The following is a 17311-nucleotide window of genomic DNA, read 5'->3' on the forward strand; positions in this document are numbered from 1 at the left end:
AGTTTTACTGGTAACACATAAATATCCTTTGCATGGTCCCCTATAGTACAGATGTAACAAAACAGACTAGTAGCCCAAAACCTTCCAATACATACTGCTAAAATAAAAACACCTGGGATTTTTATACCTGGCCATGTGTGCAATACAAAATAGCACTGGTTACTGGGGCACAACTGAAAAACCCGAAATGGATCTCGTATCTCCATCAGTGCGCATCTTGGTCTACCACACATCTCCCTGCCAAGATGCCAAAATATCACCCCACAGATTGGCTATGTGTCATAGTCCGGGAACAGCAGCTCGCAGTCCGCTTTAGATATTCTGACCTTGATCCACAAAAAAATCTGTGAAGTTCTACATTTCAAAAATAGAGTGGAAGGGATCCCAGCTTGGCCACATCAATATTGCAGAGAAGTTTCATCATCGCTGCAATGACTAAAGAGACTGTTTCCTCCCATCAGTTTGGCAAAAGCAGAAAACAAAGTGTATGAAGAGCCCAGCGTCGTAAAGCAGGACCTGTAGAATATCTAAAAGATGAGAATGCACTGAAAATATTAAATCTGAGCAAGCCGGAGTAAATAGGTGTAAGTGCATGCAGTTTCCAAAACAATCAATCCTTCCTTTACAATTTTGAGAACATCCCAGGCTCAAATTAAACGTTATCAAATATCAACAGTCTTCAAATCCACCATTTGTAAGTTTTCCCAAGTGCAGCATCTGTCAATTTTCCCAAACCTTCAACACCACCACCGTACATTTCACTTTTTAGATTTTCCATTGTTAACTCACTCTGGTAATTTGAGATTCATTTGGCTATTTTAATTCTCTGAATATTCTGTTCCTATATTTATTAAAAGAAATAACAGAAACCACAATCACAAATGGTTTCTAGTGAGAAATGGGTCAAATGAGTCTTACACACCACCAGGAAGAATTAGCGCCACGAAGGTGGATAATGAGAAAAAGAAGAAGCTTTGAGCAATCATTGTTCTTGCATGACTTTTCTATAGTGCAGTTTACTATCATATGTATATTATATGAATGAAACAAGGTGAAATACATGCAGATGTGGCTGCAGGGTCTCATTGCCAAGGCAATGGGCAATGAAAGAGCACATATATCTAAAAACAACTGCACAGTGACAAAAACAGCATCTTACTCTAATCAGATGTTTGTAGTAATACTAAAGTGACACAGAGAGGTAAAACACGGAAGATGAAACTAACACAGTATTAAACTCGAAATTACTAAACTGCATATTAAACAAAAAAGTTAGTTGTCTGAATTCCCCATCAAGCGCCTAATCCCAGACAGATGCCTAAATCCCTCCCGCACAAGGTGACAGCAGCCTTCCTGTCCCCCCTCCCTCCCAGCACCTGGGTCATCGATTAATTGGGGGGGGGGGGGGGGGGGGGGGGGGGGGGCTGGATATCTTCGAAACACCTTACCGCTGGCTGCTGAGAGTTGAGCCCCCCCTTCTTGGTGGACCCCCCTCTGGAGCTGAGCCTCTTCCATGACTCTGAAAAGCGCCCCCTGGTGGTGGAACGGCCCGGCCCGGATGTCCCGGACGTGACAGATGCGTCGTCCCGGGAGGAGAACTGCCGCTCCCTTCTCAACTCCCGCCGCTCTCCCCATTTCTTCTTGGAAGCCATTGACATGAAGGATTCACTCAAGAGACGTGGGCAGCAGATCAGCCTGGCTGAGTCGAGGAGATTGTTCTTCAATCAAACTCCTCGTGCCACAGGTGGCATCTTCCCTTCTTTCTCAACTGCCTCCTGAATGGGCTGTGCCCCTCCTTCTTCTTCAAAGTCCTCTTTTTCACTTTGAAAACAAGAACTTGCAGTTTCTGACTCCTTTTTTTTCCTGCGTTGCCTATACTTTTACCCGTCTCTTGAACCTCGTCTTCACCTGGTCGGCTGCACTCTTCTTTTCTTCCCTGTAGTCTTCCTCTGGGCGGAGTGAGAGTCAGAGAGGACGGTGGCGAAGCAGAAGGTGCTGCCTGCACCCTGTTGCATGTGCCGTTACTGTGGCTCAGCCGTTGATGCTGTTTTCCCTCCTCACACAGAGAGAGAGAGAGAGAGAGAGAGAGAGAGAGAGAGAGAGAGAGAGAGAGAGAGAGAGAGAGAGTGAGAGAGTGAAAGAGAGACAGAGAAGCAGGGAAACACGGCAAGAGAAAAGAAGAAGGAGGGAACGATATTGAGGTCCGGGTGAAAAGGGCTTCAGAAATTCTATCAGGGAGGAGGTGTGGTGCGAGGAAGACGGGAGAGAAAGAACAAATGACAGCGAGACAGGTGGGGAGAAGAGTAAAGACAAGGCTACCAGACAAGGGAAACGAAGAGACAAGCAGGAGTCTCTGGAGTGCAGGGTTCCTGCTGAGCATAGCGCCGAGCTGCTCTGAGCTGAGAGGCAGAGAAACCGACAGAAAGTCACTCTCTCACTCTGAACGTGGTTACTCTGAAAAACCCTCATCTCTCCCTGCTTCCCGAGCCTTTACCCACCACTACACTCGTCTTCCTCTCCTGCTTTAATTTCATGAAGTAAAAGCACCTAAGCATCAGCTTCTCTGTGGTGAAGGGTGATATCAAACAAAAGCAGCAGTTGTCATAATTTTTGTTTTCCCTTCTCCAATCTACCACTTGCAAGTGTTGGAGGATGTGAAAATGCCAGAGTGGAGTGAGCCGAGCTGACACAGAAATATGAATTTAGGTCATTTTGTCAAGTGTGGCGGTGAGAAGGACAAGTGGCAAGATGCATCGCGGTTGGGAAACAAAATATTCCAAACTGGCAAAGGAAGGAGACACACAAGTATTATTGAACAAGAGAGTCACAGCGAGCGGAGGAATGAGGAGAGACGGGGTCAGAGTCGTGGAGACTGAGAGAAAGGGGTTGACGGTGTCGGAGCACCAGGGGCATTGTTGTCGTGGCTCTCTGCAACGATTCGCCACCTGAGAATATGCTCCTGTGGGTGTGTGTGTGTGTGTGAGAGAGAGAGAGAGAGAGAGAGAGAGAGAGAGAGAGAGAGAGAGAGAGAGAGAGAGAGAGAGAGAGAGAGAGAGAGAGAGAGAGAGAGAGAGAGAGAGAGAGAGAGAGAGAGAGAGAGAGAGAGAGAGAGAGAGAGAGAGAGAGAGAGACAAAGATCCCTGAAGGATGAAACCATAAAAAAACAAGAGCATATGAAGGAGGGAGATGGAGAAGCAGTGGGATTAAAATCTCACACACACACAGAGACACAAGTTTATTCTGATAAAAGACAAAGAGACACCACGGGGACATTAAAATCCTACTGGTGTTTTGAATAAGGCTCACACATTAATTGCTGTGACAAATTTCTTCAAAAAAGCTGCAGGAAAAAGGCACGGGAGGGTGTTGTAAATTGCTTGTGAATCAATGGCAATAATGACAGTGTCTGAGCAGCATCAGCTGGATGAATGAGTCAGTCCTATCACGCAACAACAATGTTAAAACCATTTGTCAATATTTTGCCGGATTATAGAAAAGGAAAGGTCACCTGAAGCGAAATGTCAACCCTGCACAGCTTCTCCAGAGGTTATCATTCACCCCTCTATATCATTGTAAACTCAAAAACTCCAGACTCTTGAACAAGAAGAGGGAAATCTTGAAAATATATTCATCATTTTCAAAATTTCTGCACAGAAAATTAATTCAATAGCTGAGAAAATGTTTACAAGTTGTTTACATAAAGAAAACTCAAAAGTTGCACAAGTACACAGTTAAATCTCCAACCATGACAGGTGGAAATATTTAGCACTGATTCGAAAAAACAAAATCCCAAAACAGAAACAACTTTACTTTGTCAAATTTTTTGCCATTAAGGCTCGAACAGGGCAATTTTACCAGCGATGCTAATCAAAAATGCGCTTCAGAAACAGTCAAATTCGGGTTGATTTTGTAGGAAAAGCTCAATTGAACTCAGCTGCAATCAATTACAGGTGGTTAGAAAATTATCTAATCAGTGTGTGACAATTAGTTCACGCCTTGTTTTGAATAAATGTATCTTACCTGACAGTACGCGGAGGTGTGCAGGAACAACGGGGCGGTCAACATTCTCTGCGTCCAGCTGATTAAGTGTCATAACATGTTTATTTGTTTGTTTGTTTTCTTTTCTTTTTTACAAATAAAAAAGGGGCGCATGACTCAAGAAGTCAAACCCTTACTGGGCTCTTACGTCACTTCCTCTGACAGTTTCTCAATAAAATTCCCGTTTCAGTAAAGATGTGCGATCTCAAGTGGGCCAGACCGCAGACTGGTTTATAATCAGATAATGTCTAATGTATAACTAACTAGAACTCTTAAAAAAAAATTTTTAAAAAGGAATTTTAAAAAATATTGTTTTCGTGTGGCAAAGTATTAATAAGTCTTTTATAAGTTCACTATCCTTGACAAACCGGAAATATGCAAATTCAACTATTATCTCTCAGTTCACTATTTACATTTGTGATTTATAACTAATAGATCAGAGTTAATTCTTAATAACCTATTTATATTGTCAAAGTCATGAAACAAATGGCCACAGGAAGCTGGTTCTCCAAAATAGAGTAGGCTAGTTCATGTTATGACCAGAATAACTTGCAAAAAATAATATAGAAAATAAAAAAATCAACAAATAATTTTTAATGTAGACACAGTCTGATCCCCTGGACTGACTCACTACATAATACAAGCTAAAGTGGAAAGAAAATACACTGAACAAATATGTAAACCCAACACTTGTTTTTGAACCCATTTTTAATTAGCTAAACTCAATACTTAAGGCCTATTCCTCTCAAATATTGTTCGCAAATGTGTCTAAATATGTATGAGGCCAAGTTTACGCATACCCAGGTATTTTAAAAAAAAAAGAAAAGAAAAGCTCAGTGTCTCCAGAGTGCCTCTCGTTACACTGCCCCCTACAGGTTTGGCATGCTCATAGTAGCTCTGAACCAGGTGTATATATGGGTCATATAAATGACGATTTTTTTTTTTGTAAATGTAGAGGGGGAAATAGCCAGGGTTTGTTTTTTTCCTCTACTGAGATAATCCCTCCACCTCACAGGTCTGGCATTGCAAGATGCTGATTCGACAGCAGGATTATTGCACAGGTTTGCTTTACGCTGGCCACATTAAAAGGAAACTCCACAATTTGCCTGACGCAGCCCAACACATCTCCTTGGCATAGAGTTGATCAGTTTGTTGATTGTGGATGTGAACCGTTGATCCACTTCTCTTTAATGGCTGAGCTAAGTTGCTGGGTATTGGCAGGAACCGGAATGCTTTGTCGTATAAGTCGATCCAGAGCATCAAAAACATGCACAGTGGGTGACATATCCAGTGAGTATGCTGGCCATGCAAGCATCTGGTTGTTGTCTGTTTCCAGGAATTGTGTCCAGATCCTTCGACATGGGGCTGGGCATTATCAATCTGCAACATGAGGTGATGGTCAACAACAACAGGCCTCAGGATCTTGTCACGGTTTCTCTGCGCATTCAAAATGTCATCGATACAATGCACCATAACTCCTCGACAGACCATAACCCGACCGCCACCACGAGCCACTCCATTCACACCGTCGACATCAACAAACTGCTCACCCTCACGATGACATGCACAGTCTGCCATCTGCCCTGTACAGTGAAACCCGGGATTCATTCGTGAAGAGAACACCTCTCCAAAGTGCCAGACGCCATCAAATGGCGCCTCATTTGCCCACTCAAGTCAGTTATGGTGACAAAAACTGCGGTCAGACGGAGACCTCGATAAGTACAAGCATGCAGATGAGCTTCCCTGAGATGGTTTCTGACTGTTTTTGGAGAAATTATTTGGTTATCCAATTTGAATAATGCAGCAGCGGTGAGGGTGGCTGGTCTCAGAACATCTTGGAGGTGAAGATGCTAAATGAGTGGTTACATGTGGTCTGCGGTTGTGAGCCCGGTTGTGAGCCCGGTTGGATGTACTGCCAAATTCTTTAAAATGCCTTTGGAGATGGCTCATGGTCACGAAATGAACATTCGAATCGAAGGTCTGGTGGACATCCTTGCAGTCAGCATGCCAATCACTCACTCCCTCTAAGCAAAGTGAGAAGAGGACATTAGGAGGAGTGAATATTGGCCAGGTAAACTGCTTTATTTAGGGTCTCCTCCAAATCTGTAAACAACCATCCAAGTCAAGATGTTCCACTTTCTTCAACGAACATAACTATTTAGTGGTGTAAGAATAGAAAAAAACACATATTCAGAGCTTAAAGTGACCATAACCGTACCTGCAATGTAAATTTCAAGGTTCAGCAATGAAAATCCAATTTCAGGATAACTATTTTATTCACACAATGTGTGTTTTGAATAATGTATTATTATGATTTATGTAAAAGAAAAATTATGACAATTGATGTGTTGGCAGTGGTGGGTTTTTAACGCCTCCTAACAGGCGCTTGCATCGTGTGCCGTTGTATTGTGTCCTGGCAGGTGTTATGTAATGCAATTTTGTTTTTAACAAAACAAATTGAGGGACCCCTCCTCAACACAGAAACTAAAACGGCAAACAAATTGATCATATAACAGCTTTTTTTTTCATGACAGATGCTTTTATTTGTCAAGGTCGTTAAAGCATATTTTTGAACTGAGGTTTAGTTATTTTGTGTGCATTTTGCTGTGGATTATCGGCGCACTCGGCTCTGTGAGGAAGGCTTCATGCTTACTGATTATTGGGCTCATTGCGAAATGAGAGATTGTACATTTCACACGGGGAATCGTTAGGCAATCTGATACTGTGTTTAAAGTTTGGATGAGTCTGTGTATTCAGGCTGACAGCCCCCCCTCCTAGCAATCACCCCCTCTCTTTAACATCAAACGTACACCTACACAGTGTCAGGGGGTTGCCATGGTTACTAACCTGAACACAAAATTTTTCCTCATCACTGCTTCATTATAATCTAACCATGTATCGCCGCACGCACAATTTCACAGTTTCATCCGTGAAAACATGTCCCTCCATTCGAATAACTGCAGAAATCTTTGCACTTTCTCTCTGTTGCACACAGGCATGCCTCCACATAACGAGACGTTTGAAGAGCTTATGGAGCAAACTTGAAATAGCAAAAAGTAAGGTTTATAAAGGACAGTACATCGTGTTCTGGTTCAGTGCTGCGGAGTATGTTCCCTGATCAAAACATTCATTAACTGCGGGTCATCTCATTAAAAATAAAACAATTTTAAAAGTCTGATTAGCAATTTCTTTTTTCTGTGGTCTAGTGTCAGACTCAAACGTGGCTTGATCCCTATTTGATCCCAAGAAGCAAATACTAACTTCACAAGTCAGTATTTACTTACCAGACCTTTCTCGTGTCGATGAAAAGTTACCACAGATATCAATCCATCACTACAGTAGTAAGAAATATGCAAATACGTTGATTTAATAGCTGGCTTCACAACTTGCAGCCATGAATTAAGAGAACCTGTTTAACTCCTTAATGTGTCTGACAGCAAGACTTTAAGATCAGATCATTTAGGTCCTGATAGTGGATCCACCGAGCGCTGGTGACTGATGACCCTGATGCCACACTGGATCAGTTTGGATTGACAATGACCATTTCAGACCAGGAACTCCCCACAAGAGCAACAGATTTGGAAATGCTCTGGCGCAGTCATCACACTTCATCAAACTCACTCGAACCTTCATACGTGTTCATTTTTCCAACTTCTGACTCATCAACTTGAAGGATGAAGTGTCCCCTTTGCTGCTGTATAAACTCAACCTACTAACAGGTAAAGTAAAGAACACAGATTTTGTTTTCATGACTTGTCAGAGAAAAAGGAGTCTTTGGAAAAAGTTGGGTGTCCGTTTATCTTTCACACATTCAGAGCATTTTTAACATCTGGTTTATCAAATCAACTCTCTTGAAAATAATATGGTTAATTCTCTTTCTGTAAAGAACTATCCCATTCAACTTTGGTTATTTTTCTTTTTAATTAAGAAAAATCTCATGGTGATTCAATGTTATGTTGTCATTGGAAAGTCTCTTGTAACGTTCCTACCTTAATTTCTGTGCACAGCGGGGTCAGGACTCTCCTGGCGTGAGCTTTCCTCGTCATCTTTCTCTGGAGGGAAAAAGCAAACAATGACCTAATTGTTTTTTGGAGAAAACCAATATGCTCCAAAATCTCATCAGAGAGCAGATCATACTATTAATCCTCTCTAAAGAACAGACATCACATTTAAAACTTAGTCTTTTACACCTGCGCCATCCCAAACACAAACATTTTTACAAAATCAATTCTCTGCCAATGACTTGATTTCCGTCTATCCATCTTCTATGCTGCTCGTCCGCTGTCCAAGTCACCGCAGTGCTACAGTAAAACCAAGGTATGGTTTACATAATTCACTGTAACTGGTTCCATGATGAAATGTGTTGAAAAGGAGCAAACCAGTGCTTAGAATACAAAAGGCTTGACTTCTGCTAACAGATTTCTATCACCATTAAAATTCCTGCTCTTTAATTTAATTTAGTGTCAATTTATTTTGTTCCTGTTTTATTTCAGTCTGTTCGGTGACATCGCCATTCTGACATGTTGAGGTGATGAAGTTGACGGTTTTATGTTGATTTGTAAGTCTGCGAGTTTCCAGTCGGATGTACGTTTGTTCTCTAACTTTGTGCCAGTATACCTTCGAGACCTGCGTCACACAAAGTTAAATTACAAGAACTGATAACAGCGTGAGCTTCAGAGAAAATATTGGTTGGGAAAGTGTTGAAATCAAACTTCCCTAATGGTCAGACAGATCAGCCAAAGACAATGCAGATGTCGTGGAAATGGTGAAACGAGCTTCTCGGTGGATTTACTTTATTCCCTACGGGGACGATAATTTGAACACAATTTCTTTCAGGCTCTTTATCATCTGCTCTGCTTGTCGATCATTTCGATCAACAGAGTGACAATGATCACGATCTGATCATAAAATAACGTTTCTGCTCCCGTGTGTGTTTGTAAACTTGATCATTTATGGAGAAAAGCACGTCAACTCCGTTCAGAGGACAGGAATGCTGGATGCATCCTGGCTGTCGGCGGCTGTTAGTGGGAGGAGGCAGGCGTGACAAACTCCAGCAGCGCTTCAGCTCTCACCTGTCACTCCCGCTTTCTTCACAAGACTTGGCCATTAACTTCCTGAGCTTCATCACAGCCAGCTAGACCCGCTGCAGTTCACCGTTCCACATTCATTTGTTCATACCTTCATAGGTTTTCTGTTTTATTCCTCTGTGGCCTGGAGCCACCTTTCCGAAATGAGCAAATCAGTGTGGAAAATTGTTGTAATGAATTCAGAATCAGGATTCTTGTTGCTATTTGCTGACTGAAACCAAACCAGCTGTATATTGTGAGAGAATGTAAAGCCGATGATGAACAATATGGCATTTTCACACTCTGTTTTTGCAGATAAAAGGACCCATTATTTTAGATGTAAAATGCATGTATTTATGTTTACCCCTCTGATAATTAGCCTGTGTCTCCTCTCATATCCTAACACTAATTACTGTTTCCTCTCTCCGTGAGGCAGAAAGGTTGGGGATGCATTTTTAAGCAGGCTGATGCTATCAATAATTCACACACAGCATTCACAGACAATATGTGTGTTTCAGTTTGCCAGAATCTGTGGATTTTCCTCCCTCGTATAAATTTTCCTTGTGTATCTAAATGTTTTTTGGGTTGTTTTTTTTTTTTTTCCTACGGACAAAACTGGTGAAGTGATTCAGGCTCAAGAGAGGGGAGAGAGATCTACAAATCCAGCACGGCAGCTCTACGGTGTGTTCTGTGCCTGTCATCATCCTGCAGCACCAATGTAAACCATAGAGATGAACAAACCCTCCATAAAAGATGAATTAAATATAACATTTCTTCGGCTTTCAAACCTATCTGCTGCTGTCACCCGGGAAAGACTCTACAAGCTGTCAGGCTGCTACAGCAGACGGGGCAAAAACAAGCACAGCCTCCCGTGAAGACGTGTCACTAAAACTGTCCGAACTACAGCTGAAACTCCTACACATCACTCAGCCTGTTTGACAACAGCTTAAATGACAGCCAAGCGAAGCCATGATACTCTCAATATGCTTGCATAATGGGTGCATCAGTAATTTTCATGCGACTGTTGGCATGACTCACCAGCCATCCATCTGAATCACACATGAGCTAATGAGGGACGGCTCATGTGTGATTCTAGTTAAGCAGCAAATCAGATTGAAGACAAAAAATTCATCTCATCGTGAGCCTGATGATTCTGCAGCTCGGGGGTGAGAAACGTTCATGTCGTGACCAACTCTTCTGCCACTTTTACAAACAAAGAATCAGGCAAAAGACTAGATGGAGTAAACATCTCAAACAGGACAGGTGAAGACAATGCAGTAGAGAAAGAAAAGCACAAAGAACTAAAGGACAGAGGTTCAAAATGTGCTGAATCCATGTTTCACTCACGGCGATCAGGCTATTGTGAATGATTTATACATAGACACCATATGGCAACTTCATGGTCCAACAGCCAACAGATGGAGGGGCAAAGCAAGAAAGAAAGGGATTGTAGGGAGATAACTGTCATTTATTTAGGACACTTGCAGCAATGAACTTATTTTACTTATATGATGCAAATTTAATTATTGCCTAATAAAAAAGTATCACATGAACAAATCCCAGACTACAGGGACCTTCATTCACAAACTAAAGTGTCATTATCTTTCTCCTCACAGCTACGGTTTGATTAAAGTTTCTGTGTATGCATAAATCATCTTTTGTCTCTGTTCTTTCTGCAGTCAGCCCCAAACTTCAACTTCAACAGGAAATTCTAATTCAAAATGGCCGATGTCTTACCACTCTGGAGATCCCTGAAGCTTCGTTTCGGATTTGCTCTCCTCTTCTGGATACTTCTCTGTCCTGAACTTCTCAGCAAAAGGTGCCTCTCTCTGTTGTTTCAAAAACTTTAAACAAAGAGGTGTGAGCGTGGATGGTGCCTAAACCAGGTGAGGAAAACGCCAGATGAGAATGGAGGGAGACAGAAATGGTGGCTGTGATAAGATGGGTGGCTCCAGGAGTCAGAAGCCACAGGTGGGTGAGACGTCCCTCTGCTAGTGGAGGCGTGCTGGAGGATAGGGCATGACGCAGCCCATCAGCATGTGTGTGTGTGTGTGTGTGTGTGTGTGTGCGTGTGTGCGTGTGTGCGTGTGCGTGTGCGTGTGTGCGTAAGACACTGTCAGTCTCTATAACACATCTGTAGATCCATGGCGACTGCAGGGCCGAGGAAGTGAGCTGCAATATTCCGTGACCATCTTGGTTCACTCGCAACACAAAAACTGGTTTGTTGATATCAAAGTAATTGTGATGCTCTAATTGATGGATCTACTTCTTGTGGTCAGTCTTGCATAAGTTTGATTTCGGTCACAAGAAAAAGAGGCAATCTTCTATGTAAAACATCTCCTGATTTTCTGGCAGAAGTGATGATTAAAAATATGTTGAAGGTGATGAAGAGGAAGCGATGGCATCCTGTGTCCTCGTCTGATGTGGCACATCTCCTGCGGTCTCTCTCTCATTGGCTCACCATGCTGCGCCTTTTTTTCTGTTGATAGGGGTGAAAGAGAATCATGGACGCCAAGAACGCAAGAGGACTTGAAGACTCGTCATCCGCTACAGCACCTGATTCACAGTGAAACTACAGGGCGGGAGTCTGTGTGTGTGTGTGTGTGTGTGTGTGTATGTGTGTGTGTGTGTGTGTGTGTGTGTGTGTGTGTGTGTGTGTGTGTGTGTGTGTGTGTGTGTGTGTGTGTGTGTGTGTGTGTGTGTGTGTGTGTTTGTGTTGACCATGGTGATCAAGTCCCTTTGAGCATCTCACTGGGGCAGGTTGCTAGGTGATAATGCTATGATGCCCACCCCAATCTCTCCCAATAACACACACACACACACACACACACACACACACACACACACACACACACACACACACACACACACCCATCCCAGTCTGAAGGGTGGTGGGTTAATGACAGCAAATAAAGAAAAGTAAACAGCGGGTGGTTAACGAGTGCTAATTCGGTTCTGCTCCGTACTATGAATTAATGAAGAGATCATTTGGACGCCACAGCAACAGAAGGGAGGAGCCGTCCTGTGATGCGACAGCGAGGGGCCCCCGTTGGCCCGCTGATCATTTTAGGGCCCTCTCCGTTGTCTGGAAACATGAGCATGACATAACTTCCTACTTGCTTTAGTGGCATCCCTCCTGATTCAGTCCATTTCCCCTCCCCACCTCCTTGTTTTTCCTTCACTTTTCCACCTTCTCCCATCATGCCCTGCCTGCGTGTTTTGTCATATCAGGTTTAAACCGGTGCTGATCAGGGCCTCATTCACTTGCACGCTGCTCCCTCACAAGTGTGTACACCTGCTGCATTCAGGCATTCCTCAGACACCAAAAACACGAGCCTCCGCCAGGCTACATGTGAGATAAACAAGGAGGAGAGGCAGGTCTGAGGAAACAAAGAGCATGAAAAAGATAAAGCAGTAAGGAGAGGCTTCTTAGACAATAGCTTTAGATAACGACACACAATTAGCAATCAATTAGGTGACAGTGAGTGGGTGGTTTCCCCTTGGTTTTATAAATATTCATTGCCAGGTATGCATGACAACAGAGAGAAGGAAGATGGATAAGAAACAAAAGATGAAAAGGGGTTAGAGGAGAACCATCGACTTGTTTAATTGTAACTGATTGTAAAAGTTTTACCTGATGCCCTTTTTGATCTGATTAAAACACTGAAAAATGTATTATATTACGGTGAATATTGACAAATGTGACGTCTCCTGACTGGGTAAAAACTGGATCTACTCATTATTCTATATTTGTACCACGACAACTTAATAATGATTTTTTTGTCTTGAATCAAACAAACTTAAAATGAGATTCAAAGAGAAGAGAGAGAAATAAAGACCACTGCCAAAGACATTTTATGAGTATGTCCAGAGCTGTCTTACACAAGAACAGCTCTCATAAAGCAAGATTGGGGTTAGACAATTGACATACTTTAAGCTAAGAAATCTTTTAATTTTTACCTGGACGCTTCAACACAACAGTGGTTTGCACTGTTTTCACCCAGTAAGTAAACCGAGGTTTTAATCTGGCCTTTCTGTGTGGTGTTTGCATGATCTCCTCGTACCTGTTTGTCTGGGTATGCCAGCTTATTGCTACGATTCACTGTTACAGTATCTCTGAATATTACTTGTGCGTGTGAGTGTGTTTCTCTAAGTCACGTTACGAACCCTTTAACCAAATGTCAGCTGGGATTAGTTTGGATATTAAAATGGGCAAAGTCGATGGATAAAAGAATGGGGACTGAGGTTTCATCCCTTGCTGTGGTGCAATAACAAGATGATCAAACTGTAAACAAAAGCAAAACATAGACCTCTGCAAAGAAGGCACAAAATCTATTTCTCATCATAAAGTGTTGCTGCAGGCCATGTAACCCCCACACACATATAAAATATAAGTCACTTAATTTGTAACGTGAGCCACACAGATATACTCCGTTGTGTCACGTATTGAGCTGGCCTGATGAAAAAAGTTGTCAGAGTAAATAGGGATCTGCCAGTTTGCTGTATCTTTGAAGTGTCTTCTGGCCAAAACGGGCTAAGATGTTGAGAGAGCACCTCAGAGGATTTAATCCCCTTCATCTCTCCACTTTACAAACCTGGGCCCTCGGGGGTACCACGATAGTTTTTACAGTGGCTTGGTTCCAGGATCGGAGCTGTCAGCGAGGGACCCGGAGCACAAAGCTGGGATGTCTGGACGGTCAGGACTGGACCGTGGTAGCGTGTCTGCAGGGAGCAGTGACGAACTTGGTTTGGTAACCCGCGCTGTTGTCTCTCATTAGGCGAGTGGAGTCAGAGCCAGTGGAGACGCAGGCTGCGACTCAACACGCGTGATTGCTGCCATCACGATCATCATTTGCATAGTCATCACCATCGCTGTGATTGCCAAAACGTCAATGTCCTCGTGGCTTCATGAACATTTGGATGGCCCCGTTTGATTAGATTTTGCTAATTAACATGTGCTGAAAAAGCTCCCAGCAACCCCAACATGTTACAAAACTGTGTTTCTGCTGAAAGCTTTTCCAGCGACCCGCAAACGTTTAACCAGAGCGAAGCCACTTTTCTTGTTTTCATTTTTGTTCCAACTCTGCTTTCACATGTGGAGCGTTCTCACTTTCTGCCCCTCGTTTAACGGAGCAGAAACCACCTTAAACTCACAGAGTTAGCAAGTTTGGCTTCAAAAATCCCCCGCTGAGCTTTCACAATTCCACGACTCACAGCTCCATCGACGTCCTCCACCCTTTATAACCCAGCAAACGATTAAGGCACTTCTGACAATAAATAACTGCACCATAATCCCTTTTTTATTGCATTTCTCAGGGTTTGATAAGCCAGTGTCGTGCTGCGTGGAAAGTACACTGCATGTTTTCTTGTAATAGCTCCAACTGAAACAAGGTTATAACCATCATAGCCATACTTCTTCCTCTACAGGTAGATAAGGTTAATTCACTGTCTAATGGGCCGGGGGAACTGTGATGAAGCATTTGATGTTAAAGGGTAATTGCCTATGTCTGAGTAGTGCTGTGTGTGTGTGCGTGTGCGTGTTCGTGTGTGTGTGGAGGAGGGAGCGTCACCCTCAGAAGCTACGGATATGTCAACATACTGCCAGAAAAGATTATTGACATCATTAAAATATTCCCTATGTGACCTTAAAGGCATCCGTCCCACGTCTGCACTCACCATTCAGTGCATAGTGAAGTTGTTTGGCTATGGGGGGGAAACGTGGATCAGCTAAAGAAATGTCATTTCAAATGAAAGTTTGGAAACATTTGGAACAACCAACAAAGTGCTCCCACCCTGACCGACACATCCGTCTCATTAACAGTCACCATGATGAGCAGATCACCTGTCCAAGGTCATAACGTTATGGTGAATGCTCATCGCTCACATTTGGCTCGTTTACACACATTTTTACTCATCGGCCAGAGTGTGAACCCTTTTCCTTGATGCCATCCCAAACTGTCCACCACATCTCACTGTCACGAGGACGCCCAGCAGCGAGGAGACGAGGCCGGCGGTGTAATCAAAAACCGCCACGCTCACCTCCAACCTGCCCGTGCGGCTTTTGTGTGGCACTTCTGCTCGGTGCCACTGTGACATTAAGCAGACAGCAGATTTACATTGCTCTTCGGGGCTGCGGGGGACAACGGGAGACGGGGTTGTCATGGAAACGGACCCCCACATGGCTGTCAGCATCGTTTAATTATTCAGGACCACCATCACCGAGCAACAGCGGGGAATCAACTGGAACCGCTGAACCGATTGAATGGGGAGATTAAAAAATTATACCACGTAGCAAGTTGTGGGAATCCAGATAAACTTAGCGTGGATCCGCCGCACTGCCGGGCCCCGAGGCTCCCAGGTGGACTCTGATAATGAGCATCTCCACACACAGACTTCATTGCTGCACGAATATACATACACTGGTAATCCAATAATCTGAGACTGCCAGGAAGTGATTCTTTCTAATATCTGTGGTCATAATAATTTTCGCCACAGGTGTCTATCGATGTGAATATGACTTTGCAGAGACGTTTTTAAAGATCATGTTGTGTCTATGCTGGAACCCATTACAGTAGAATACATACAGAACATACAATGGGACTTGAGAGCTTGTGCCGCTTCATCTTTGGTAAACTTTACTCTCAATCCAGGTTTTTAGTTTCACAATGAATATCATAATTCACAATGTGACAATCATTGCAGTTACTTTAAAACTCCAATCCAGTCCAATGGGTTGTAATAGTGTGTGGAACTTTAGTAAGAACAGGATGGATGAGTTGCAACAGGAATCAGACACCAGCTCAGATAAAGATTAAGCTACCTTACAAAATATGTGTTTTTTTTTTGTTCACAAGTTATATTTAACATTTAGTTTCTTAATTAAATCTTAAAGAGGAGACCTCCCAAAAAAAGTCTGGGAATCATTTTCATACAATATAAAAAAATAAAGAGGTACAATACGACTGATGTTCTGTAATATAGTGTGTTGCTGATGCTTTATTCTTCTAGTAAAAATAATATAAAGCATTATGCTAAAGCCTGCCGCCCACACTTCTTCACACTCACACATGGGTCTCGAGTGTAGTATTTTTAGCCTCTGAATTTCTCTAAATGTATTTACACAGTTCAAAAGCCTTGAAATTATATAATTAAAACTCAGCTGCAAATAGTGTTCAGTTCATCCATGTGTCATGAGCGTACAACTGTCAAAGGACGAATATCAGCCCCTGCCAAGCTCTGGAATGTGCCAATAAATCTGATGGAAAGATTCTCTCTCTCTCCGCTACTGATGACGGTGTCTCATTGTGAAACTGTCTCAACGAGGACCTGAGACGCAGGACTGTGCAGAAACACAAGAAAAAGATGCTGGGTAATGATGCCACCCGGTGCGTACTGGTTTTATGTTAAATGGCACATGAATTAGGCCCCGTTTACATGACACCGAATGCGAGTGTATCCGCAAAACATTCTTCACGTTTGGGGGCGGGGGGGGGGGGGGGGGGGGGGGGTTGGTGGCCTACACCGTATTTCTTTGTGTCATTTTTAAATCCTTCTGTTGTCGATGACACAGTCGCTCTCACAGACACTATCACCAGGATAGCAAGTGCATCACCGTGCAACAGATATTTAACAAATTACTCGAATTATGTTTTTTTTTTTTTTATTTATTTGTTGCTCAGCTTGCCGACTTCAGCACATCCTGCTTCTTGCAGATGGTAAATCCATTGAATCCATCCTTTTTTCTCTGGTTCCTTTCTTTTTATGACGTGACACAGCCGCTGCAGACACGCGGCCGTGTTTTAACAGCACATCTATGGTTGAACATGTCTGCGAGAAGAAGTGGCTCATTGATTTACACATTTCTTCCAGACTAACAAAGAGTAACAGAAACCAAGCTCAGGGTTGTTGTCCAGGGAGTTCCGTTTTGAGCACTTTTCCCACGTATATTTCACATTTATGAGCCCGTAAGATTTAATAATACATAGGATGTGATGGCAGGCCGGTACACCTTGTTTTGTTGTTTTATTTTGGTTGTTTTACAGGCATCCACTGAGAAACATTTTCCCATTCTGAATCATTATAAAGCTTACAGATATGAGCCCCATTCCAATATTTGGCCCGTTTCCAGAAATATATTGTTGGTTTTGAGGTTATAAGATGAAGAAAAGTCATCACATTTGTACTACATATACACTGTTTGTGGATGA

At 42.9% G+C, this 17311-nt stretch overlaps 1 protein-coding gene across 3 annotated transcripts in view; it reads right to left on the reverse strand.

Moving 5' to 3' along the window:
- The window catches only part of trpm3 (transient receptor potential cation channel, subfamily M, member 3), a gene marked incomplete at both ends in the record, with an annotated part of 154429 nt that extends 152777 nt beyond the window's left edge, over positions 1–1652 (reverse strand). For all 3 annotated transcript variants that reach the window (XM_080468014.1, XM_080468015.1, XM_080468013.1), the window contains one exon: positions 1449–1652. In XM_080468014.1, the coding sequence (XP_080324140.1) occupies positions 1449–1652 (204 nt within the window). The remainder of the gene's footprint in view (positions 1–1448) is intronic.
- Between the last annotated feature and the right edge of the window lie 15659 nt (positions 1653–17311).

Source organism: Lipophrys pholis, assembly GCF_963383615.2.
Source record: "Lipophrys pholis genome assembly, chromosome: 7".
NCBI classification, from domain to species: Eukaryota; Metazoa; Chordata; class Actinopteri; order Blenniiformes; family Blenniidae; genus Lipophrys; species Lipophrys pholis.